The 27,345-nt window shown below is 37.4% G+C and overlaps 1 protein-coding gene across 15 annotated transcripts in view; it reads left to right on the forward strand.

Annotated features, from left to right (window-relative positions):
* EIF4G3 (eukaryotic translation initiation factor 4 gamma 3) overlaps positions 1-27,345 on the forward strand; it is a 314,955-nt gene that overhangs the window by 210,089 nt on the left and 77,521 nt on the right. For all 15 annotated transcript variants that reach the window (XM_046660843.1, XM_046660844.1, XM_046660849.1 and 12 more), the window contains 4 exons: positions 17,431-17,519; positions 22,805-23,051; positions 25,321-25,454; positions 27,098-27,217. In XM_046660843.1, the coding sequence (XP_046516799.1) occupies positions 17,431-17,519; positions 22,805-23,051; positions 25,321-25,454; positions 27,098-27,217 (590 nt within the window). The remainder of the gene's footprint in view (positions 1-17,430; positions 17,520-22,804; positions 23,052-25,320; positions 25,455-27,097; positions 27,218-27,345) is intronic.

A 27,345-nucleotide genomic window follows, 5' to 3' on the forward strand; every position in this document is an offset into this window, starting at 1 on the left:
ATTGTTTATGTGACAGTGCTCAGTATTCGGTGAGATACTTGATAACATCGGAAAACTGTTAGAGTTTTATAACACAATACCATCATTAATAGTTGTCAGTCTTTCAACAATTACTCAGGAGTCCCAGAGCCGTCATAATTTAAATTAGTAATTATTAGTTGTTATTTTTAACATAGAATTCAAACAAGATTTGAGTGATATTTGAAATATTTAGATCAGTATATCTGACTGTATAGGGAGACGCTCCTTTTGAAATGTGATACTGCACATATTAAAATATTTCACAGGGGCCAGCCCCGTGGCCTAATGGTTAAGTTTGCATGCTCCACTTTGGCGGGCTGGGGTTTGTGGGTTTGGATCCCAGGCATGGACCTATACACTGCTCATCAAGCCATGCTGTGGTGGCATCCCACATACAAAATAGAGGAAGATTGGCACAGGTTTTAGCTCAGGGCCAATCTTCCTCACCAAAAAAAAATATGTATATCATAAATTTCACAAATCACATTATTAAATCATATTATAACCCTAAGCATAGCTTTCATATACATGTTATACATGGGGTGGAATTTTAAAGCCATGTCAAGGTGCAAAATATATTTATAGTATGAAAAAAGTGAAATGGCAGTATGCACATTCACACCTATAGTACACATGTGCATATTTGATTGCATATACACCAATATTTTAGGTGAGTATAAGTAAGAAATAGTAATGGTTTCCTCTGGAGAAAGAGACCTGGGAACAAGATGAGAAGGAGAAGACTTTTTCATTTTTTCTTCATTCTGATTTTTTTTTTTTGGCCCATGAATATGAATTTCTTTTGTCATAATTATGACCAAAAACAAGTTTTATTATAAATTTTGCAGCTAAGTTTTTTGAGTCTAATTTAAATGAGAATTATCTTATATGAAACATGGATTGTCAAATTTGAAAATGTAGTTACCAGTCTATTTTTTTTTCAATTTTTTTTTTCCTTTTTCTCCCCAAAGCTCCCCGGTACATAGTTGTATATTCTTCGTTGTGGGGCTTTCTAGTTGTGGCATGTGGGACGCTGCCTCAGCGTGGTTTGATGAGCAGTGCCATGTCCACGCCCAGGATTCGAACCAACGAAACACTGGGCCGCCTGCAGCGGAGCGCGCGAACTTAACCACTCGGCCACTGGGCCAGCCCCTAGTGTATTTTTGATAATTCCTGATATTCTTCAAGACCCTATAATGCCTCATTTGTTATTAACATTAATTACCATTGTTCAGTAATATGAATGAAAGGAATGGAAGTATTTCTCAGAAGTTTGTTTTCTGTGTAAATTCCTGATACCATTTGTATCAGGTCAATTTTCCATAAAAGTAGAATGCTTAAAAATTTCGTTTGTTTGGAGGCCGGCCCCATGGCTGAGTGGTTAAATTAATGTGCTGTGTTTCGGCGGTGCGAGGTTGGCCGGTTCGGATCCTGGGTACGGACCTACACACCACTCATCAAGCCATGCTGTGGCAGCATCCCACATAGAAGAAGTAGAATGACATGAAACTAGGATATATAACTATGTACTGGGGCTAAGGGGAGGAAAAAAATTTCACTTGTTTGGTATTAAAACTTAGTACTATTCAATTCAACAAACATTTGAGCAACTGTAGTTGGAATAGATAGATGCTGGTGTTTTTTTCTTCACATTTCAATAATAGACTATAGCTCTCCTCTCAAATTCAAATTTATTTTTAGATGAATTGTAACTTAAAATATTTTTGACTACATGTTTTGATCCATATTTTGGGACTTAGGGAAGAATATTCAAATTAAGAGCTATCATGAGGGGCTGGCTCCGTGGCCGAGTGGTTAAGTTCGTGCGCTCCGCTGCAGGCGGCCCAGTGTTTTCGTTGGTTCGAATCCTGGGCGCGGACATGGCACTGCTCATCAAACCACGCTGAGGCAGTGTCCCACATGCCACAACTAGAAGGATCCACAACAAAGAGTATACAACTATGTACCCGGGGGGCTTTGGGGAGAAAAAGGAAAAAAAAAAAAGAACTATCATGGAAAACCAAGAAACATGGGTAGCCTAAAGATGGATCTTTATAATGTGCCAAGAGAGAATTTGATATATCCATACTTAATTATTTTTGGTAGAAAGTCCAGAATTAAATTGATTAATTGATTGGTTTCATTTGTTAAGGCAATATTAATTTGTACCTACTATCTAGCAGGCTTTCTTCTGACCTCTGGGACTCAGAGATGACTTTTCACTGGGAACTTGATCATCTACTAGAGAGACAGACGTATAAATATAGGGATGAGTAAGACAAAGACATGAACAGAGAAGTGATAAGATTTGTTAGGGGCCAGCCCAGTGACGCAGGGGTTAAGTTCCCACGTTCTGCTTTGGTGGCCCAGGGTTCACCGCTTTGGCTCCCAGGTGCGGACATGGCACCGCTTGGCACGCCATGCTGTGGTAGGCATCCCACATATAAAGTAGAGGAAGGTGGGCGTGGATGTTAGCTCAGGGCCAGTCTTCCTCAGCAAAAAGATGAGGATTGGCAGCAGTTGGCTCAGGGCTGCTCTTCCTCAAAAAAAAGTGTGTTTTATTACTCATAGCAGTTCCTGCAGATTAAGGTTCTAGTAGACTTCTCTGCAGTTTGCAAAGCACTGACAGTGTGGATTCACTGATGATTGAAAGGGTTTGGTTTATTTTCCTTCTTTTTTTTTTCTTGAGGAAGATTAGCCCTAAGCTAACATCCGCTGCCAATCCTCCTCTTTTTGCTAAGGAAGATTGGCTCTGAGCTAACATCCGTGCCCATCTTCCTCTACTTTATATGTGGGACACCTGCCACAGCATGGCTTGATAAGCGGTGCATAGGTCTGTGCCCAGGATCCAAACCAGCAAACCCTAGGCCACCAGAGCAGAGCACGCAAACTTAACTGCTGTGCCACTGGGCTGGCCCCGGTTTTTTGTTTCTTTTTTTAAATCAGGGTTTATGTATTCAAGGCCACGAGCTATAGTGTTATATTTAGAGATGAAAAGAATTGAGTAGAGAGATTACCAGTGTTCTAGTCCATTCTCTAATTAAATTGTATATTTTGTGCTGTAGTGATTGACATTTTTTCATCTGTACTAGATTTATTTTGATTATGGTAGAAGTGGCACAAAGCATTTATTAAAATGCAAAAAGTGTCTAAGATACTAGAAAGAATAGTAAAATATAATACAGAGGCCTATAAAATATGCCAATGGTCTCTTTGGAATCGTCTTTATTCTCACTACTGATAGAATTGCAAATGGACTGTCCTCTGCTGAGGTTTTTTTTGAGGAAGATTAGCACTGAGCTAACTACTGCCAGTCCTTCTCTTTTTGCTGAGGAAGACTGGCCCTGTGCCCATCTTCCTCTACTTTATATGTGGGATGCCTACCACAGCATGGCTTGCCAAGCAGTGCCATGTCTGCACCCGGGATCCGAACTGGCGAACCCCGGGCCACCGAAGTGGAATGTTCGAACTTAACCGCTGCGCCATGGGGCTGGCCCCTGCTGAGTTTTTTGGAACAAACCTATTTAGGGCCATTTTGCCATTTTATTTTCCTAGTGACTTGACATACTATGCTGTAGGGGTAACAGACAAACATCATTTTTCACGCTACCCTCCTTGCTTAACCCCACATTCTCTCCTCATACAAAAACAAAAGACATCTTAACCAAAATGAAAATGAAGTTGGAATTCAGATGAGAAAGTACAGGAACAGAGCAGAGTTGAAAGAAAGGTTATGTTGAAAAGATGAGTGCTTTGGAGTTGATTATGTTTTAATTCTACCTCCAACCTTTTCTATCCCTGGGATTGGAGCAATTTAGTTAACTTCCCTGCATTTCCGTTTCCTCATTTCTGAAATGAAAGTAATGTAATAGTACCTACCTAACTCAAAGAGACTGAGCCAGTGCTTGTTGTTATTGTGGCGAGACATTAACCTCGGATTTAGTTTTGATTGCAAAGCATTTATTCATTAACAGGTTTTCAGTGCGTATCTACTGTGGGTCAGGTACTGTACTAGATGCTAGATACGCAAAGTAGACCAATAGGATAGAGTCCGTATCTTCAAAGAGCTCAAACTCTAGTAATGCATTCTTAACTTGTATCCACGTCTTTGATTGGGTCAAATAGCAAAGGCACATTTAAGAGGGTTGGTGGCAAAATTTTTAGCACTGGTAGGGCAGGAAATGGTCCTGCTGTTGACCAGAAAGTAGAAGCTAAATTTCTAACTTCGATATGCCTCAGAAACTGGAGAAGCACATTGAGTCCAGTTTAAAATCTTTGCATTTCAAAGTGGCACATTGATAAGTATTTGAGACATTATCAAAAAAGAAGACTTTTCCTTGCTTTAATTTCAAATTAGTTAAAATGCATGTTTTCTTTGATGGTCTTTTTGTTGGTGTTGTCTGTAAAGATGTTCATTAGAGAAAATTCTTGGTGGTGGTTTTGTGCCATCAAGTTGGCTCTGACTCTTGGCGACTGTGTGAATGAGTGATGTCCACAGTGTCCTATCCTCAGTAGCCCTCCTCAGCTTCAGGAAAATTGTGCCTATGGCTTCCTTTATGGAGTCAATCCATCTCATATTTGGTCTTCCTGTTTTCCTGCTGTCTTCTACTTTTTCCAGCATTATTGTCAGTAATTGTCAATTGTTGAAAATTCATTATAAAATTATGATAAATAAAATTTTGAATTTTGTCTTGGCAAAAAGGAAATCAACAGAGAACAGTATTTAAAAGGTTAACCTGTCTGTGCAGTACAATCTAATAGAAGATTGAGTAAAGTATAAAAATAAATTCACAGAAAAGAAAGAACAAATAGCCAATAAAAATAGAAAAAGATGCTCACCCTCATTAGTGAGTCTGAGAATACTGCTTTTTAACTATTAGTTTGGGAAATATAGTATCAAGTACCTGTGAGAATGGAGGAAATCCAACACTCATGTATTTGTGATAGGAGTGTAAATTACTTTAACCAGTCTGGAACTAAATCTGGTGGTATCAGATACGTGTGCGCGTGTGTGTGTGTGCATGTGTACTTTTTTTGACCAGTTTTGGAAATAAAAGTACCAGTCGATAAGGATTTAAAAGTGGTTTCTGTGTCAAAAGAAACAGCAAAAAATGTAAAGTATTTCAAGAGGACTGGTACATATATACTATGACACATTGTACAACTGAGACATGAATGAGATAGATCCATGTGATAACCTGGAGATTTTCATAATAAATTAAGGGAAAATAAAGCATTTTGCAAAATAACTTATATAGTATGGCTCCATTTTTCTATTTAAAGCAAACCTGTATATTTGTGATTGTTTTGTTAATGAGTAAAGATTCTACTGAGTAACTTTGAAAATCTAATTGGCTTTATTCATGAATTGGGCAGCATTCCACCTAATAAATAGAAAGGCTCTCCAAGGAGTTGTGCATAATGGAAGGGTTTTATAGGCAGAAACTGGGCAGCATGAGAAAGTTATTAGCAAAAGAAAAGAAATTATTGTTTCAGGTAAAGTCCCCTTTTTTTGGGGAAGGGCAACAGGGGTCCTGTCAGGCAGATGACCTCCCTAGTGTCGATCAGGAATTTCTAGACTGATTGGTTTAATGTCCCATTCCCGAGAGGGGTTGAAACTTCAATCAGGTCTTGGTTTGCCCTCCTGGAGGCAAGTGACTCCATCTTGGGCCTGTTGTTTCTTTTTTAACAATTTGTCGGAGCCATAATGGTATGGGAGATTGTATACCTACTGAAGACTGTTAACGTCGTTCACCTCCGGCAACTGGAATTGGCTAGCTGAGGGGGAGACAGATTTATTTGTTTCAATAGATACTTTTGTCATTTAAAAAAAGAAAACTAAAAGAGAAAAAGCAATGAAAGTTAGGAGGAAGGAAGACAAGCCCTTGGAATCCAATTATTTGGATGTAGAGATACATGTTTCTTTTCACAAATGGAAAAATACAATGTATATTATTTTAAAGCCTTTAAAAACACTATCGTGTTTTAGCAGGTTCACAATAGATATGTGGATATGCTTATGTTTTAATTACCTTAGAAACCACCCAGACCACTTTAGCACCTTTATTGAGATGTAATTGACATAAAGTTTACATGTATAAAACATTTGGTTAGTCATGACACTTATGTACATTCATGAACCATTGGTACCATCATGACCATATTTACCACCCCAAAAAGTTTCCTCGTGTGTTTATAAATCCCTCCATCCTGCACTACCCTTCCCACAGTTCCCATCACACACTGGTCTGCTTTCTGTCACTCTAGGTTAGTTTGCACTTTGTAGAGTGTTACGTAAATGAAATCAGAAAGTGTAAACTGTTTTGTCTGGCTTCTTTCACTCAGCAGGTTTATCCATATTGTTGCATATGTTAGTAGCTCATTTTTTAAAATTGCTGATGCACTATGGATATACCACAATTTGTTCACCTGTTGGGGCAGTTGTTTTCAGTTTGAGGTTGTAACAGATAAGCTTGCTGTGAACATTCATGTACAGATCTTTGTATAGGCTGTCATTTCTCTTGAGTAAATACCTAGGAGTGGAATGCCTGGGTTACATGTAAGTGTACGTTTAAATTTTTTAAAAACTGCAAACTGTTTTCCAAGTACTTCTATCATTTTATGTCCCCGGCAGCAATGCATGAGAATTTCACAGGCTGTCCTATTTCTGGTGAATTTCCTTTGCACATTCTCCAAAAATACATTGTGCATGTTATATGTGGGTCTATTTCTGGATTCTCAATTTTTTCCTCTTGATTTAATTGTCTTTCTTGATGCCAATACCACACTGTCATGGTTACTGAGGCTTTGTAATAACTCTGGAAATCAGATAGTGTGATTGAGTCCTCCAACTTTGTTCTTTTTTTCCAAAATTGTTTGGCTATTCTCAGTCCTTTATTTCCAGTGTTAAGTTTAGGATCGGTTTTTTCTACAAAAAAAGCCTGTTGGAATTTGATTGGATTTGTGTTGAATTTGTAGATAGCATTGACATCTTACAATATTGAGTATTCTGACCCGTAAGCATGGTATATTTTGACATTTATTTATATCTTCTTTAATTCTGTCAGCAATGTTTTAAAGTTTTTAATTACCAGACTTTTGTAATTTTGTCAAATTCATATCTTTTTTTTTTTAAAGATTGGCATCTGAGCTACCAAGTGTTGCTAATCTTCTTTCTTCTTCTTTTTTTTTTTCTTCTTTTTCTCCCCAAGTCCCCCCAGTACATAGTTGTATATTTTAGTTGTGGGCCCTTCTAGTTGTGGCATGTGGGACGCCTCCTCAGCGTGGCTTGATGAGTGGTGCCATGTCTGTGCCCAGGATCCGAACCAGCGAAACTGTGGGCTGCCGCAGCGGAGCTGGCAAACTTAACCACTCAGCTATGGGGCTGGCCCCTCAAATTCATATCTTTTGATGCTATTGTAAATGGTCTTTTTAGTTCAATATTTGTTTTTTCATTACTGGTATATGGAAATACAATAGACTTTTTTTTTGGTCTCTCATTGTGCAACATTGGTAAAATTTACATACTGGTTTTATTAGTATTTTTTATAGAGATTCGTTTGGATTTTCTATGTAAATACTCATGTCATTTCTGAGAAAAGACAGTTTTACTTCATTTCTAACTAGATGCACCTTTTGCTTCTTTTTCTTGACTTAATACACATGCTAGACCCTCCAGAGCAAGGTGACTGGAGGTGTTGAAAGCAAACATTCTCATCTTATTCCTGATCTAAGTGAGAAAGCGTTCAATCTTTCACCGTTAAGTATCATGTTAGCTGTAGTTTTTTGAATTATCTGGTTGAAAAAATTCTTTTTTATTCCTAATTTGCTGAGAGATTTGTCATTTCAATAAGAATACATATTGGATTTTATCAAATACTTTTCCTGTATTTCTTGAGACAATAGGGCTTTCTTCTTTTGTTTATTATGCACTTGTTTGATGTTACTTGATATTTGAATATTAAGCCAACTTTGCCTTTCTGGGATAAAAGTTGGTTGTGAGATATTTTTCTTTTTATATGTTGTTGAATTTGATTTGCTAAAATTTTATTTAGGTTTTTTTACATCTAAGTTCATGAGGGATATTGGTCTGTAGTTTTCTGATAATTTTTATGTTTGGCTCTCTGAGAAATGCTGACCTCACAGAATGAATTGATAAGTGATCCCTCCTCTACAGTGTTCTGGAAAATTTTGTGTAGAATTGATACTGTTTCTTCCTCCAATATTTGGTAGAATTGACTAGTGAAACCATGAAAAAAATATGACCCATAATGAGGAAAAAATAAATCAAACTGATTCATAACTGACATAAACTTTAGAATTAGCAAACAAATCATTAGTTATTAAGTACAATTATTATATCTATATTTCACACATTCAAAAAGTAGTGAATGGAATTGACATAATTAGGAAACTCTGGCTAGAACCAGTAGACGGACAGTAAGTGAGGCTGTAGAAGACTTGAACAGCATGGTCGGCCGACTAACTAAACGCTCCAACAGCAGACACAGGCACAGTGGCACACTCGCCGAGCCAGACCGTGTAGGACAATTCCTAATAAACTGCAGAGGATTCAAGTCACAGCGATTAAATTGGAAATCAGTAAGAAAAACAGCTCTGGAAAATCCCCCAAACACTTGGAAACTAAATAACACAGTTCTGAATAACTGCAGGGTCAAAGAAGAAATCAAAAGGGAAATTACAAAGTATTTCAAACTGAATGAAAATTAAAACCCAAGTCAAAATTTGTGGGATCCTCCTTGTATTCATTTCCTATTGCTCCTGTAACAAATCACCACAAATTTAGTGACTGTAAACAACACAAATTTATCATCTTACAGTTTTGGAGGTAACAAGTCCAAAATCGGTTTCACTGGACTAAAATCGAGATATCAACAGGTCTTTGATTCTTCTGGAAGCTTTAAACATCTTTTAGAGGCTACCTACACTCCTCAGCTCAGGGCCCTTTCCTCCATCTTCAAAGCTAGCAGCGTAGTATCTTCACATCTGTCTGGTTCTCTTACTTCCCTCCCACTTGTAAGGACCCTTTTGATCACATTGGATCCACTGGGTTGATCCAAGATAATAGTTTCCCCGTCTCAAGATCCCTTAAGTTAATCACATCTGCAAAGTCGTTTTTGCCACATAAGGTAACGTATCCCGAGTCCAGAGATTGGGATATGGATATCTTTGGTGGTGCATTATTCTGCCTACCACACTGCTAAGGCAGTACTTAGGTGGCAGTTTACACCACTACTGCCTATATTAGAAAAGAAAAATAATGTCAAATTATTGACCTCAGATTCCACCTGAGGAAACTATTAAAAGAACAAATTATATGAGGTAAATAAGGTCCAAGATCTAACGTGAAACGTGGTGACTATTGCTGATAACAGTATTTTGTGTAATTGAAATTTGCTAAGAGAATAGAACTTAAGTGTTCTCACCAAGGGGAAAAAAAGACAAATATGCAAGGTGATGGATGTGTTAACTATATGGCGAATCCTTTCACAATGTGCATATATCAAATCACCACAGTGTACACTTTAAATATTTTACAATTTTATATGTAAATTATACCTCAATAAAGCTGAAATTTAAAAAATAGCAAATTAAACCCAAAGGAAATAATAAAGATAATAGGGGAAATAAGTGAACTAGAAAACAGGAAAACAAATCAATAAAACTGAAAGGTAGTTATTGAGAACATCAATATAATTAATAAACCTATGATTTGACTCTTACTTTGATGATGTTTAGTGTTAAAGCTTGAAGTGAAAAATTTTAAATTGTGTTATAGATGTATATTTTTGATAGAATTTAACTCTAGACTCCTTTTGTCGTACTTACTCTTCTGGTTCCAGCGCTAGACCCTGGGGAGATTAGCTTATACTAGTCAAGCTTCTGTGAAGCAGTCATAGAGCAGAAAGCCTATTTTTAACATAAAATGGGAAGGATAATTACCAAATCATCAGTACATTTCAAATAGTATCCAATGCTGGAAAAACACCGAGAGACTTACTCTCTGGTGTTTCTTTTGGTTGACATCTCTCAATGATCCCTCGTTCTTACGTATTTTATCACCATCATTATTCTTTTCCAGTTCATTTACATTTACAAAACTTACCCTTTTCTCACCTGGGTTTCTGCTTTGCTCTGCCCCAGTTTCTTAGATAAATCATCAAATTTTCTTACATTCTCTGTTGAAGAAAGAAAAGGACAAGATAGAATCCCCTGCCTCAAGAAACTCTAAACAAGATTCTTGAGTATGATGTAAACAGAATGATTTAGTGTCAATTTTAGGATTTCAAAGCTGGGAGAAAAGTAAAATGTGAAAAAATGACAGGAAAGCAAAGAGATCAGAACTGAGTGTTAAGAGTGGGAACTCTTACTGAAGTTTCCATTATTGGAACATTCTACTCTTTATGTACAGCTCTGTGACAGTGCATTTGTGCCTTTACCCTACCAGTAGTGGAGTACCTGTTCTTAGGTCTTCAGAGCCTCTTAGTTTTGTGTCACTTCAGTCCCGAGACCCAGACTCTGGACACATTCATCTCAAGTCTTGGAGCTAAGGAGTTCGTCTTATATTCCAAAAGGATAGACAGCTTCAAGGGAGACTTTTTATGATTCAGAGTCTCTTACCTGGGTGTTACGTGGCCACAAGATCTTCAGCTGGTCTGCTTATTTCAGGCACTTCAGACCATCCCATTCCTGTCACCAGATTGTTGGGAAAAAAATAAAAATCTCCTGTCAACTCAGAAAATCCTTTCCATAAACGTAGGAAAAAAATAGTTTTATTATTGAATAAGCGTTAAGACTGAAGTGAGCATCAAAGGCAACCTGGTAATGAGATTGTAGACAGAAGGAGATCTCACTTTTTGATAAAGCCAGTCAGATATAATCCATTACTTACTTGTTCTCAAGGTAATGATAATTTGTCATCATGTAGCCGAACTGTGCCCAGCACCATTGCTGTTACATCTTATTCATCCTAAATTCTTCTGGTATTTGAGGTGTCCATCAGTTAGTCAGTTGCCTTTATCCACAGGAAAAATTAAACTTTTCATATATTTATGACAAGTAAGTAGTTACAGGACCCAGTTGCCTAGGTGAAACTCCCCTGGTGACCGGCAGGGGCATGGCTCTCAGACCCTTAAGAAAACCACTTGGGAGTTGTAAAGCTGGGAAGAGGTTTTAAAAATATGTGCACATATATCAAAGGGATAGAGGAAAGATTTACAATTAAAAGTTTTCTTTACGCAGAGATCTAAGAAAAGGGAGCATGGAAAAGCCCCCCTCCTTTCTGGCACCAGAAAACATTGGATTTTTTTTAATTTTTTTTTTTTTGAGGAAGATTAACCCTGAGCTAACTGCTGCCAGTCCTCCTCTTATCACTGAGGAAGACTGGCTCTGAGCTAACATCCGTGCCCATCTTCCTCCACTTTCTTTTTTATATATGGGACGCTTACCACAGCATGGCATGCCAAGCGGTGCCCTGTCCACACCTGGGATCCAAACCAGCGAACTGCTGCACCACCAGTCTGTCCCCAGGATTTTTTTTTTTTAACCCTTACAGTTTGCTTGGACACCTCCCTCACTAGTCAAAGAGTAAGTAGTAAAGAAGAAATGATCTAGTAAAGAGAAGCAAGAGTAAGTTTGCCAACATGTTATCTTTAGAGAAAGTTGCTTTTAGATTTATATTGCATAGCTAGTGGAACACATTGAGATTAAAAGGTTACCTGTCATATGTAATCACCTCTTTTACATTCTTTCAACATATTTGGAATGATGATGTTTCTACTTCTTAGTACAAAACTAATGCTCTTGAAAAGTCCCATGAGTTCTCCACTTCCTCCAGAGATCAAAAAGCATACGCAAGGGGCTGGCCCTGTGGTCGAGTGGTTAAAGTTCCGCGTGCTCCACTTCGGTGGCCCAGGTTTGCGGGTTCTGATCCCGGGTGCAGACCTACTCTACTCGTCAGCCATTCATGGAGGCTTCCCGCATACAAGGTGGGAGAAGGTTGGCACAGATGTTAGCTCAGGGCTAATCTTCTTCAAGCAAAAAAAGAGGAGGATTGGCAAAGGATGTTAGCTCAGGGCGAATCTTCCTCACCAAAAAAAAAAAAGCATATGCAAAATTATAACATTCCCCTAAGTTTAACATGTTAAATTATAACATTATAATTATAACATTATTAGTAAAATTAACACATTTAAAAGAATTTGTTCTAATAGTATTTTTATAAAGAGCAGTCTGTCCTAAAATCTGGAATGGATCACCTCCACTTCAGAGATACAAAATAAAACAAGATTGAAACGATGAATGAGGTTTTTCCCAATTTTAAATTATTGTTGTAAACATTGAGGGATAGAGACAAGTCATCCGTTGTTCAATTATATGGTCTATGTGTTACATTAAACTTGTCTTCGTTTTCTTCCGGTCTTTACATAAATATTTCACATGGTTATAAATGTAATGTGCGTATAATTTTTTATTTTGCCTTTTTTTTTTAACCTTAACCTAAACTCTTTTTTAAAATCTTAGCCTAATCTCACTAGCCTAAGCCAAATCTTTGCTACTAGAAGTAGCTCATAAAAATCTTTGCTGTGGGGGCAGGCCCCGTGGCCGAGTGGTTGAGTTCACGTGCTCTCCTTCCGTGGCCCAGGGTTTCGCCGGTTCGGATCCTGGGCGCGAACATGGCACTGCTCATCAGGCCATGCTGAGGCAGTGTCCCACATGCCACAGCTGGAGGGGCCCAAAGCTAAGAATGCACAACTATGTACCGGGGGGCTTTGGGGAGAGAGAAGTAAAATAAAATCTTAAAAAAAAAAATCTTTGTTGTGACTTAGTCGTGGTTAGTAGATGTGAAACTTCAACAATTCCATTTTCATATGGACTTTCTAAAGACTAGTCAACAAGTTTTTCTCTCTTCCTGTTTACTCTTGATTGAAATGACTTAATTTTTTAAATGATATACTTCTAGCCCTTTTATAGTTTTCTTCTGCCTATTATAGCTTTTTTAACTTTAATTATCTTATGATTTGCTTGCTTTCAAATTATCCTTTTCAAATACTAGTCTAAGAATTTTTTACCACTTTAATCAAAATTGAGCAGATTGAATATACAGGGGTTTTGACCAAATTCATTTGTTAGGACAGTTCCTATGGAAAGAACAAAACTGAAAGTTTAAATTCTTGTTTGCAATTCAGTTAAACAAAAAGATTATAAAATAGATATACTGTATGCATATAATTATGTTTTTTAAATGTCAGGAAGAAAATAGACCAAAATGTTCACAATATCTCAGAGATAAGACCTTTTTTTTCAACTTTATGAGTCTGTCTGTACTTTAAAAGCGTTCTTCACTGGGTATATCTTACTTTTTATGATTAGAAAAAAATACATTATAAATATTTTTCATAAAACCGCCTGCATGTTGGAGAGTATGTAAATAAGCTAACCATTCCCACCCTTCTGTACTAAATTTTTACCCTCCAGGCTCCTTTCCCCATTTTTTGGAATTTCTCTGTCTTAAAGTGAATGACAGTCTCTGTATATGTAGGAAATGTGACTGACAGGACTAAAAGAAGAAAGAGAATAATCTAGATATAGGAATATCATTATGTGAGTAATAGCAGTAATGTGTGTCATTTTTGTACTTACTATGTAACATTTCTGACATTGCTCAGAGTCAGGATTTGAGACTAGAAACCATGACTTAATTACTTGGAGTTTCTCTAAGAGCTGATACTCTTGCAAAGAAAAAGAGAGTATATGTTCTAGATTATGTTTTTACACAGAGTAGTTTCTCAGGATGCATTGTATCCCTGTCTCTTAACTACTCTTTTCTTTATTTTTGAGGAAGATTGGCCCTGAGCCAACATCATCTGTTGCCAATCTTCCTCTTCTTTTTCTTTTTCCTTTTTCTCCCCAAAACCCCTGTGCATAGTTGTATATCCTGGTTGTACATCATTCTAGCTCTTCTATGTGGGACGCCACCTCAGCATGGCTTGACGAGCAGTGCTTGGTCCGTGCCCAGAATCTGAGCTGGGGAGCCCCGGGCTGCCGAAGCGGAGGGCGCGAACTTAACAACTATGCCACTGGGCCGGCCCCTCTTAACTACTCTTGGTTCTTCTCTCTCTGTAGCATTTTATATAATAGGTTTTCTCAGTGTTCTAACTACCTTGGGCTTCAGGGAAGAGTATTTTTGCAAACTTACGTGGGTTTAATAAAACCCAATAAGTTTATGAATCTTCTATGTTACCCCCTTTTCTCCAAGTCCAGCAGTTATCTCCTAGATTGCACAGGGATAGGTTGTCAGCTCTTAATTTGCAAGAGTGACAGCTTTGACTCCAATAGAGCCTATTTAGAAAGTACATGAAAAACAAGGGACTCTTCCCCTCACGGGGATGACTTGTCAGGCAGCTTGCAGATGGCTGAAAAATGTAACTGCATCATACCTTCTATTTGAAAATGGAGTCATTGCCAGTTATAAGTTTTGATGTGGCACAATTATCTGGAGTCCATATTGCCTTCATGGGGTGCAAGTTGAAAATGCATGCGTTTCTAACTTGATATAGTCCTTGACATAAATTCTAATACTCTGTCAGAGAATCTTCCTAAAACCCAATGACTAAACTTGTCTGTGTCACCAATAATTTCCTGAATTTATACCTTAATTATTTCCTTAATTATCTTCCTCTGAAGAAAAATAGGATTTTTCTGCCAATAATGTAAGAATTTGCAAAAACCTTGAAATCATAGTATTGCCTTTTTGTTTGCATTTACCATTTTCTATTTTAAAGTAGTAGAAATTAAATGGGCCTGTAAGAGTTTAGTTCTTATGCAGGGAGAATGTGGGCTGCTTTAGGCATCTCTGAAAATTAAGATGATTCTGAGTCTCACACAGACACTGTCACTCATCCTGTGGTGCTTTAATGCAACACGAGGAGGAAAGAGTCTATGTCATTGTGTTAGGAATGTCAGTAATACCTCTTTTACACAGAGCTGCTATCATTTGTTCAGTCAACAAATTTGAGTGCCCACCCTGTGCAAGGAAGTTTGCTTGGCACTATGGATGATGCCTTAAAGATATTTTAAGTAGCAGAATGACCTAGTCAAGTCAGTCATTTAGAAAGGCTGTCATTCAGTCAGCATTGTAGATGACATGTTAAAGTAAGAATTGGAGGCAGTGAGTTAAGAGACTGTGTCAGAGTTAAATCAGTGCAGTAGTAAGGGCCTAATCTAAGATGAGGCCTTGGAATGGACTAGAAAGGAAAGAACAAATCTGAGGCAGTCTTAAATTTACTTCCCCTTTTCGAGCTAATTCACTGTTGTCTTTTAAATTAGGAAGTCAGCGTCTCTGTTTCTTTCTGTGTTTCTCCCTCCTTCCTTCACTCCCTACCTCTTCTCCCCACTCTAGCGCACTCAAATTTTACTGCAGCTCCCCATCAATAAAGATAGGAGAGGGATGTGTATCTCAGCCTCACTGGGCACACTAGGTGTGTGTGTGTCTGTGTTCAGGTTTTAAGAGGAGTGTCTCCTAAAGAGGTATGTACTTTCTCTCACTCCTTTTTGTGGATTACTGCTTTAAAACAAAACTTTAAATTACCACTTGAACAGAGTGAATAAGAATTCCTGCTGTGTAAGTAGCTGTTTTTTTAAAAAGCGTGTTAAGTATGTTGTTTCCAGTGGAAAAAAGTTTTGTTTACTGTTTTTGGGTTGGGTACATTTGATGTAGTCCTGAAAAGGAAAGTTTATCTGTATCTTTGGTTTTTGTTGTTTAGAGGAAACTACTCCTGAGTTTATATCTGATCCCAAAGTATCCTCCAGAAAGTGGTCTTCCCTCTTCCATGCATAGAATTTAGATCTGAGTTCGTGCATATTGAAATAAAATTTAAAATACAATGTACAGGTTCCCCAACCTCTATAACTCGTAAAAAGGATTCTGTTATGGAAGCAGAATTAATCACAAGCATTTTGGAGAGATGCACATAAAACAGACTGGTTATATAAAACCAGAAGATCCATAAAAAATGAAGAGACCACCACATACATATATAGATAAATACACATATTCAGTGTAACACTGTGAGACAGTAGCAAATTTAAACCTACCCGCAGTTAAAATAATCTGAGTTCCATACTTTGAGAAAATGGGCTATTTTGAGGAGGCCACAAAGGAAGAAGATAGCTGGTCAGTAAGGTTTTCTTGTTCCCGATGGTCCCTGAGGGGAAGGATGAAGAAAAGTTTGCTATGAGATGTGTGTAACAAAGGAGATTTACAGAGTGTCTTTTTGTGATGATGCAGTGATTTTGAGAAGAGTGTGAAATGTCTCCTTTTCCTTGTTCCCAAAACATTGTGACTGTTCATATTCTACTGTCTTCCAAAAAAGATTCCAGGCTTTCTTGGAGAGGTGGGTTGGTTTAGTCTCAGTGCATCATCTTGTCTTTCTTCAGGGAATCAGATTAGATGGTATGCTTCAGCTTCAGTTTATTCACTTTTGATAATGTCTGTATTTATCAAGTGACCTTTCTTTCACTCTTCTTTCTACTCGTCTGCCTGTAAGACCTCACTTATATTTGTTGACTCATGTATTTCCTTTTAATATATTCTATCTGTTATGTGATGTTTAAATTGTACATCCAAGTGTTGAATGATTTTTTGAAATTAGTAAACCAAATGAATTTTAAAAAATTCTTTGTAAGCTTAATTTTCCATCTAGAACTTCTGATACAATAGAATAATTTAGTAAAAATTACTGTTTTCTTTCTTACTTTTCATCCCAGCAGTATGAAAGGTGAGGCCAAAAGTATTGATCTGAAATGAGAAATGAATGTTGTAGAAGTGCTAATGAAACTTAAAGTGTCCTTTTATTATCTAGAAAGCTCTGAAAAAACAATCTGGAATTTTAATATCTTTCTTGGTTAAGGGAACCTTAGATATCGTCATCTAATCTCACTCTTACTCTTTATAGTTGAATGTAGTTGAATATCTAGTATAATTGAATAAGCCTGAGAAGTGTGACTTGCTTAAGATCACATAATTGATTAACGATAGAAGCAGACCCAACTCAAGAATTGGCTAGTGGGCCAGTTTCTTATATAGATCCTCGGCACATACTGAATTATGTGCCTGGCTGTGTCCTAACCAGGAAATAGGAGGAACCCAGGCCACTGGTTAGAAGAGTGTATGAGCTGATGTGAACAGTTTGTGCCTAAGACGTCTGCCATTGCAATATCTGGGCCACAACTACACAGTTGCTCACTTTGTCATCCATCTGTCTATCTCCTCAGTATGGATGAAGCCCTCTTTTGTTCTCCTAAATTTGAATACAGGTATCATTTAGACCTAATATTTCCAAACATGGCTTCCCAGTGGTAAGTAATGGGCCTGATCTTGTATTGCAGCTCAGACAGCTATAACTGCACCAAAGATGTGGAAGAAACCAAAAGATCGGATGCGAACCACTGAAGAGGTGTTAGAAGCAGAATCGGAGGTAAGGGGAGAGCAGTAAATCTCTTTAGCTCATCTTCAAAGCAGTGGTGCCATTTACTAAGACAAGTGTGGGTTTATACCTCTTTCTTGAGATACTGTTTTCTGAGCAAAACTTGATATATATCAAGCTCAGAGTCTGATTTTTTTTTTTTTTTTGAGGAAGATTATCCCTGAGCTAACATCTGCTGCCAATCCTCTTCTTTTTGCTGAGGAAGACTGTCCCTGAGCTAACGTCTGTGCCCATCTTCTTCTACTTTATATGTGGGACTCCTGCCACAGCATGGCTTGCCAGGCGGTGCGTAGGTCTGCACCTGGGATCCAAACCAGCAAACCCCGGGCTGCTGAAGCGGAACATACAAACTTAACTGCTGCACCACCAGGCCAGCCCCCAGAGTCTGATTTTTTTAATATCCTCATTTACAGAATTTAAAAGATTTTTAATAGCATGTTCAATTTCATTGAATTTTTAAGTTATTGTTTAATTTTTGTTTAACCCCTCTGTCCACTGAATTGAATTTTTCCTGTTAACCAGATGGAAAAACTAACCTGGTAAAGAAAAATGGAGGCAGTTTTTTAAAATTCCCATTAGCAGTGGTGGTAGAAATCATTGGATACATTTTAAGGAAATGCATTTTGAATCTGTCATCTTTTAACTACATTCCAGTAACATAACTGTTTGCATACGATTTGTCTATTTGAACTAAGCCACGACAGATTTTGCTGTAGGTTATAGCATGCCAGGTCCAGGAGATGCTGTAAGGAAGAAACAAGGTCAGATTTAGTCTAAAGGAGTTCTCTAACAATTTTATAGTCTGCAGTCTCAATATCCATAGTGTTAAGTACTGAAGCCTGTAAATGAAGAGTAATATAAACAATCTGTATATTGCTTTTTTAAACTCATCTACTTTATTAAAATTTTTATTCAATGTTTAAAATGATAACATTAAAATATAGAAATTATTTTAAATTAACTTTAAATGAATTTATTTTATAAGACTTTTCTATCTAGTTACAATTCTTGCCCTCTTCCAGCAGCTCACAGTACGCCTTTGTTGCTTCTCCATGTCCTGTCATTGCTCTTAGATGCTGCTCCTTTGATGTCACAGTTAGTCCCATAGCAACCACTAAAATGTTGCCTGAGTGTGATTTCATCGTGATTATCAGGGGGTAAGAATTGGCAGTAAATTGTAGAGGTGCAAATAGTTACCGCATTCCTCTTGCAGCTGAACAAGAAAATGTTGCTCCTACAGAGAATAAAATACCTTCCAGAGGCAGGGGAATTACATACATTCCTGGTATGGCTGTAAGAGCTTCATAAACTGGTTTCTCTTTAGATTCAGCTGTTTTTTATTCATTTTCTTTTATTAGACTTAATATTCCTTTGCCCTGTGGCTAGATTCCAAGCATTGTTGAATATTAAATGGGTAGGCCACTGCTCCTGTGCCTTCAAATATTCATCCTATTATTTAGATTAGAGGTTGGCAAACTTTTCCTGTAACAGTCCAGATAGTAAATAGTTCAGGCTTTGTGGACTCTGTGATGCCTGTCACAGTTTCTCAACTCTGCTGCTGTAGCCCAAAAGCAGCCATAGGCAATGTGTAAATAAATGAGTGTGGCTATATTCCAGTAAAACTTAATTGATGAACATTAAAATTAGAATTTCGGAGGCCAGCCCAGTGGTGCAACAGTTAAGTTCGAATGTTCTGCTTTGGTGGCCTAGGGTTTGCTGGTTCAGATCCTGAGTGTGGACATGGCACCACTTGGCAAGCCATGCTGTGGCAGGCATCCCACATATAAAGTAGAGGAAGATGGGCACAGGTGTTAGCTCAGGGCCAGTCTTCCTCGGCAAAAAGAGAGGGATTGGCAGCAGATGTTAGCTCAGGGATAATCTTCCTCAAAAAAAAAAAATTAAAAAAACAGGGCAGATTGGCAACAGATGTTAGCTCAGGGCAAATATTCCTCAGCCGAAAAAAAAAAAAAAAGAATTTCATATAATATTCACGTGTCATAAAATACTCTTCTTTGGAATTTGTTTTCAGCCATGACAAATGTAAAAACTCTCCTTTCCTTGCACATGCAAGAAAGCAGATGATGAGTCACGTTTGACCCTTGAGCCATAGTTTGCTAAAATCTTCTTTAGATTGTTATTCTTCATACATGAGAGCTGTTTTGACTCATTTTCAACAAATCACTTTTTTTAACCTTACAGTTTAAAAGTATAATAAATAGGTTTTTGGTCATTTGCACACAGACTTTTTTCCAGAAGTTAGTCCCTTGTCTTTCCTAAAGTTGAGCATTCATTAGAGTAGTTTAGTAAATATTGGTTGTCATTGTCTTCATTTTCACTAATTATCAACCTCTCCTTTTCTTAGATTTTTCTCAGTCTTTGAAAGAATGTGTTTTAGGTATCAGTATATTTTAGGTTGCATATTGGGTTGTTAGATCATTGTGACTATTTTATAAAATTCTGTAAATTTTAGCCTAGAAAGATAACATGAAGGATGGGTAATCTTAAAGTTGCCAGTTGAAGCATCTTAAAATTTGTTTAAAAATTTTAGGATATTTCATCAATCATTGCATACATAGTTGTCAGTCTGATTTTCTAGTGCTTTAAAAACTAACGCAGTAAGCAGGCAGTTTTGTCAACTAAATTCTTCTTTTAATAAGTTCCCATAAAAGGTTCACCTTTGACAGTCCAGCCAAGAAGGTGCTTTCTTTCTTCAAACCAGTTTTCCAAGTAACTGATTTAGGACCTGTTAGACACTTACAAACTGGTTGAATAGAGCTTCATCCTGCTGAAAGAAAAATAATCATCATAAATATTTATTGGAGCTATTTTTGTGTATTCCCTTAAAAAATATCCCTTCTAACAGTGTGCCTCAGACACACCAGTGATCTGTGTTCTCTGAAGTATAGTTTGTCATTCATGGAACAAGTTTCTTTGTACTTCTTTTTCTAGTTAGAAATTGACTTTCCAAATAATGCATCCTCTCTTTCTATCCAGTGGATTGTCTGTTATTGATTTTAGGTACATAGAAGAGGACCCAATATATATTTTCCTCTAAAATAGCATTTTTTCAAATTTTATAAGATGTAAAATAAGAATTCTATATAATTGTATAAGTACTATTTTTAGACTTACGTGTCAAATTATTAAAGATCTTCTTGATGAACCTGTACTTAATTATAAGGTAGCATTGCAAATGTTAACAAAAGTGGTGTCTTAATACTATCTTTTAATAAGATGATATTAAAAGTGTTTTAAATAAACTTACCATTTTGGTATCATATGCTGAACACAGACATTCTTATTTTGAGTGACATGTTTTCCTGTTTTTTGAGAAGATCAGTGTAGGTCTTCATGTATATTTACACACAGTGAAACTCACACATTGAGTTAATTTAGACTATAGTAGAGTATAGAATAAGAAAAAGTGTGGCTGCTAATTCATGATTCAAACTTGGTGGATCTATTTTTTCTCAAAAGATACTTTACCAGGGCTGGCCCCGAGCCCAAGTGGTTAAGTTCGCACACTCCACTTCCGTAGCCCAGGGTTTCAGTGGTTTGAATTCTGGGTCGGGAAATGGCACTGCTCATCAGGCCATGCTGAGGCGGCGTCCCACGTACCACAGCTAGAAGGACCCACAACTAAAATATATACAATTGTGTACTGGGGACTTTGGGGAGAAAAAGGAAAAATAAAATCTTTTTTTTTTTTTTTTTAAGATTATAGAAACAAGGCATAAAAACCATCTGTTTCTGTTGATAACATTTTAAAATGTAGTGTCTTTTCCCCATGGTCTGATGTATGGTAAAAGAAAATTTACTAATATTGTATCTATTGTAATATTTCACGTATGTAACAGAGGATTTGTAACTCTTTAATTTTTTTTGCTGAGGAAGATTAGCCCTGAGCTAACATCTCTTGCCAGTTTTCCTCCATGTTATATGTGGGTTGCTGCCACAACTTGGCTGACAAGTGGTGTAGGTCTGTGCCCAGGATCCAAATCTGTGAACCCAGGCCACCAAGTGGAGCACACCAAACTTAACCACCACACCACGGGGCTGGTCCCTCTTTAACTTTTTTTTAAAAAATTTCATAAATCAATTTGAGTAACTACTTCCTCATGTATATGACATTCTTTTATATAATCCTTTATTGAACCAATTCAACAGAGCCTCTAATTTTGGCTTTCTTAGCATGAATTTGTCAGTTGGAATGCCTTTTCCCTCTGAGTTCTTCCAAAGGATTGTTTTCAGAATGCTTACCTTTCATGAAAAAGTAGGACGCTTAAAGTTCATGGAGAACTTTGCCTGAAGGAGTATTGATGGTTCATATGGCCCTTAAGAAATCCATTTTTGGGGGCTGGCCCCGTGGCCGAGTGGTAAGGTTCGCGCGCTCTGCTGCAGGCAGCCCAGTGTTTCGGTGTTCGAATCCTGGGCGCGGACATGGCACTGCTCATCAAACCATGCTGAGGCAGCGTCCCACATGCCACAACTGGAAGGACCCACAATGAATATATGACTCTGTACCGGGGGGCTTTGGGGAGAAAAGGGACAAAAATAAAATCTTTAACAAAAAAAAAAAAAGAAATCCATTTTTGTTTGATATCTGAAACTGAGATGGTCAGAAATAATCTGGTGAAAAACTTCAATTCTATTTTCCCTTTTAAAAATAGGCTGGATACACCAAAACCCAGATTTCTCTGTATGAGAATATATTCCAAGCATTTTTCCATATGTGATTTGAATAGGGTCACAGCCTCAGAGAATTCCAAAAACCAAGAAATAAAATAGACTTTAACTCACAATTGGCCTCCTTGTAAAATGAGAGATGTTAAGCTTTGTGAGATGTACTTTATTCATTGAACTCTCCGTTTTGTAGCCAGAGGACAGCACAAAAAATACCCTTTAGTTTCTTTTTATATTTGCTGAGCTTTAGTGGCAAGGGTTGGAGTGCTTGATTTAGATTTCTGACTAGGACTCTTTCATGTCCATCAAGTTCCAAGGATTAACAGTTCTTTCCATTCTAACCTTTGGTACATTTAGATTTCATTAGTCATGTTAAAGCATTTCAGTAGCCATTTGAGTTGTCTGCTTTATCCCAGATGAAATGAGAAAAGAGTTTTAAATACATTTACTATTCTAGTACCACATGCGGAACACAGACATCCTTATCTTGAGTGGCATGTTTTCCTATGCTTTTTGAGGGGGTAGGTGTAGGTCTTCATGTATATTTACACACAGTGAAAAAAATATAACCTCTGTGTTCACTTATGCTTTAGCCTAAAGCTGAAGAGGAGCTTTCAGGTGACAAAGTACTTGACTCTGAACAGGATAAAATGAGCCAAGGGTTTCATCCTGAAAGAGATCCCTCTGACCTGAAAAAAGTAAAAGCCGTGGAAGAGAATGGAGAAGAAGCTGAGCCTGTACGTAATGGTGCCGAGAGTGTTTCTGAGGGTGAAGGAATAGATGCTAATTCAGGCTCCACTGATAGTTCTGGTGATGGGGTCCCGTTCCCATTTAAACCAGGTAAGTTTATCCCTGACTTCCTGTGTACGTCTTTCCTTCTCCCCTTCACTCTACTGCAGCTACTTAGAGAAATGCTGCCTCCTCATAGAGAAGTATTGGACGGAATGAAGAGGCTCATCACAATGTAATAGTCATGGGGTAGATCAGCAGGCATAAGGTAGTGCCGAGCAAATCCAGAGAGTTCTGGGTTGGCGGCAGTGATATCTGATGCTGGTATTCTTCTTCTGGCATTGGAAGAGCAGCTGCCAAAGGGAATCAGTGCTAGGCTGGTGGAATTCAGTGGGAGAAATTTAATGTTGTTCACTTTCATTGAAAGGGATATTTCAGATATGACCATGTCCCTTGGGAAGATGGTGTACTCGTCATTTCACAAGCCTTGAATTCAGTTTGTTGACAGAAATCACTGTAGAACTGAACTCCGATAATCAGTCAGAAGCAGTGTGGCTGAGTTATTGAGGGCCTGCAATATGGGAAGTGCCCTGTGAAGTACGTGATGAACCCCAGAGGCTCTTTCCTATTTAGACACCATCAACTGCATTAAACCTCTGTCCCAATACTGTTGTGATTTTGAGATTTATGAAGATGTATGGACATGTTGGGAAAGGTAGTTCCTTTGATAGGAAATTTGGGATAGGTAAAAAGTTTTTCTTAGTCTGCCAAATCTTAAGTGACTTCTGCATGAGGTAGGTAGGATTTGAATGTAAAATATCAGACCTTAAAAATAATCTAGATCAGTGTTTTTCAGACTGCTGGTTTTAACCCATTTAATATATTGTGAAATTAATTTGGTGAGTTACAACTAACATTTTTTAAAAAGGAGAATAGAGGAAAACATGTCAGTGCATTACATGTAGTAAGGATAAGTATTGTTTTAAGAAACTTTTGTTTCATTTATCTATGTTTTTTCTGAGTCATGAAGTCATTATATTTCTTACTGTGAGTTGTAGTCAAAAATGAAAGCCACTGATTGATACTACCTTAATATACTGATCTTTTCACAGTAAAGTGCTGCTCATGGGCTTTATGAAGTTGTAAGGTTGTGCTGTTGTAAATTTTTTTTTTAACCTTTGGACTCAATATAATAAAATTACTTCTAAACATCTAAGCTTATATCAGATTGTCAAGCACTTCTGACTGCCACCCGTCCTTCTTAAGGGAATTGAGACACTTTTGTCATTTTTAGGACTGTGTAAATTATATTTTTATCCTTCAGTTTGACAAGGAAAATGTATACAACTATAGGCCCCATCTATATTGATCCGAACTGTCTTTTACCCCTGTAATAACACTAGCAGTCACTGGAAAAAAGTTTAAAGTTTAGATCCCAATAAGTTATCTACCTTTTAGTAAAGATAATAAAGTAATAAGGATTTGGTGAAAATATCAGCAAAATTGTCACAGACCATCAGTGAGTCTTTGACCTACACGTTAAGGACCACTAATACAAAGAAGGATCCAGTGTGCTATCGTGAAGTGAGCTGGGGCCCGATTTTGATGAGAGTTTTGTTAATTAAAAGAAAAAAATTGACTTGCTTTTATTATCCAATAAAAATTTCAAGAAATTCTCCAACTTTGTGTAATGAGAGTAGGATTGTGAGTAATGATAACTTAACAATAGCAATGTAAGTACTGTGGCAGAAAGCTAATTTAAAATTCATATTAAAAATATTAGCCAAGAACGTGTTTAGTGTCAGGGTTTTTAGAGAAAGATTTGTGCATTGACAGTTTAGTTGGCACAGCAGACAAGTACATTATTTTCTTCAGATTAAACTGTAGTCAGAAAAAAATTCTATATCCAGCTGCTTAGATTTTTTAGAATCTTAAATCAGTTGTTTTTGTCTTTTGTGTCCTTTTACCTTTTTTCTCCTCCAAAATATCACTTCCAAGTCAACAACCAAAGTATCCTTCTTTCCCATGAAACCAAGAGTATTATCAAATTCCTTATTTCTGAGGTATTTAAAGGCTTGCTAGTTTATTTAATGAGGATTGTTACGTATCCCTAGGCAAACCTGCATAATCTGTTTGAAGTTGTTCCTATAGCAGCTTACTTCAGATTACTTTACTATCCAGAGGTATCCAGAAGGCATAAAAGAAGAAATGACAGTTTAAAATCTTTACATGACATTTTCTGACTGTAGCTCACTGTTTCCTTTGTGTTTTTGTTTATTTATGATGAGATAAAGTAAATGTTGGAAACTGGTTTGTACTCTTACTAAATATACATGCAATGACCTTATAGACAGTTGTCTGCCTACATCCCTCTTTCTAGAATCCTGGAAGCCTGCTGATACTGAAGGCAAGAAGCAGTATGACAGGGAGTTTTTGCTGGATTTCCAGTTCATGCCAGCCTGTATACAGAAACCAGAGGGCCTGCCTCCCATCAGTGATGTGGTTCTTGACAAGGTAAACCATGCAATCAGAGAAAGCTTTGTCTTTTTGGTGAGAACTTGGTTTTAATTATCAGTACAAATATGTGAGGTATGAACTACTTTTAGGAATGTTAGACCAAATGGCATTTGAATTAAGATATGTAATGTTTAAGAATCAGAGTTTTCCTAAACACTGTTGGATTTGGGATTTATTATAGATTATAGTAATCTTGAGGTTTGGCCCATATTTGAGTGATGCAGTTTTAAAATGTATTAATTGTCTGCTTATTATGGCTATTTCCTAATGATGTGGTGAAAATTGTGTGTCTGTTGGGCTAATAGGGCTAAAGTGATACAGAGGTCTGTCCCCACTATTCTAAAATTTCCGTATGGAATTAGAAAGGCATTGAAGACAAGTCAGAAACCTAGAAAGGTATTTCGCAGATCAAACTGAAGTGGGAGTCAAACATAATTCAAATAATGTCTATCTCAAAATTTCCCTAATAGATACTTATAGTGATTAGTCTTCAATCCTGTGCAAATCGATAGGCACATTTTCTCTTTACGTCAGATTGTAATGGTGCATGTGGAAAATTAGTAGAGTCAGTGTTTATTTTGTTTGTTTATTAAATTAAAAAGAGTAAAGTCAGATATATATCAACTTGAGTAATTTCATGCAAATCAATGATGGACCAGTGCTGGTGACTTAGCCTGAAGTATTTTTGTTTTGAAGAGGAACCATCAATCTCTAATTAAAGTGTAGAGGTAACTCTCTTACAGAATGAGATCCACCTCTGATGGAGATTTCCAGAAGTTGCTTATCCAGCCCTTATTTATATTATTTTACTCTCTTAGAGCAACAGGTCTCCTTATTTCTCTTTATATCTAAGTCTTCTCTCTTAGGTGCTTATGTGGGGACAGTTGAGTGATTGGTGGTGCTAATTTGAGGCTACTTCTGTACTTCAGAGGGCAAGTGTTAACATTCACTGAATTAGATTCTCCTCTTAGAAAATACTCCTTTTTGTCTTCCTACCTTATCTGTTTCTGACTTTCTGTTTCTGGTCAATCATGAGTTTCTCTCTCACTGAGCTGCTTAGCTTTGCTGACTCTGTAGTCATATTGTATGCCTATGCAAAACCAGATCTCTCTCATTAACAAGGCAGATAAAGTGAGGTTTTAAGTGTCATCACACATGAAACATATCTCCTTTTGAGACTTATTTTCCACTCAAAATACATACTTTACTAACCATAAGTCAACAGTAACAAAACCAAAATGAGCAACAGCAGAATTCTGATAGGCAAGTGTTCCATGTCCTGGTGAATATCCTGGAGAAAAATCTCAACATTTGACCCCAGTTCATAGGATCTCAAAATAGTTTATCTTGTGCCATTCTAATGGTCCTGAGTGTCTAGTGAGCCAGTCCACTGATTGTATCTAGCCTCCCCTTGGGAATTTTAGGCCTAATCAGTCCCAGGGCACCAGAAAGCCACTGTTGACCTAAGGGCTCTAAGGTTGGCCCAGGAGAACTTAGCATGGTTCAAATTGGATTTCAGCTGGTGCGAGAAGCCAGTGCTTACCATTTCAGCTGACATAACTTTTCAGTCTGAGTTTTCATCTTTGTTGCACTGAATGTTCTGGAACTTGTGTTAAGCTTTTGTTTGCTTCTTCATGCAGATCAACCAACCCAAATTGCCAATGCGAACTCTGGATCCTCGGATTTTGCCTCGAGGACCAGATTTTACGCCAGCCTTTGCAGATTTTGGAAGGCAAACCCCTGGTGGAAGAGGTGTACCTGTAAGTGCAAGTTCCCTACAACCCAGTTAGTTAGAAACTGTCACAGCCTTCGTGACATCTTGTCTAAAGTCAAGAGAGTAGCTTTTTATTCATTGATTCTTCTAACCGAGAAGAAGAAGGGGCGAAGA

This window comes from Equus quagga, chromosome 5, assembly GCF_021613505.1.
Source record: "Equus quagga isolate Etosha38 chromosome 5, UCLA_HA_Equagga_1.0, whole genome shotgun sequence".
Lineage (NCBI taxonomy): Eukaryota > Metazoa > Chordata > Mammalia > Perissodactyla > Equidae > Equus > Equus quagga.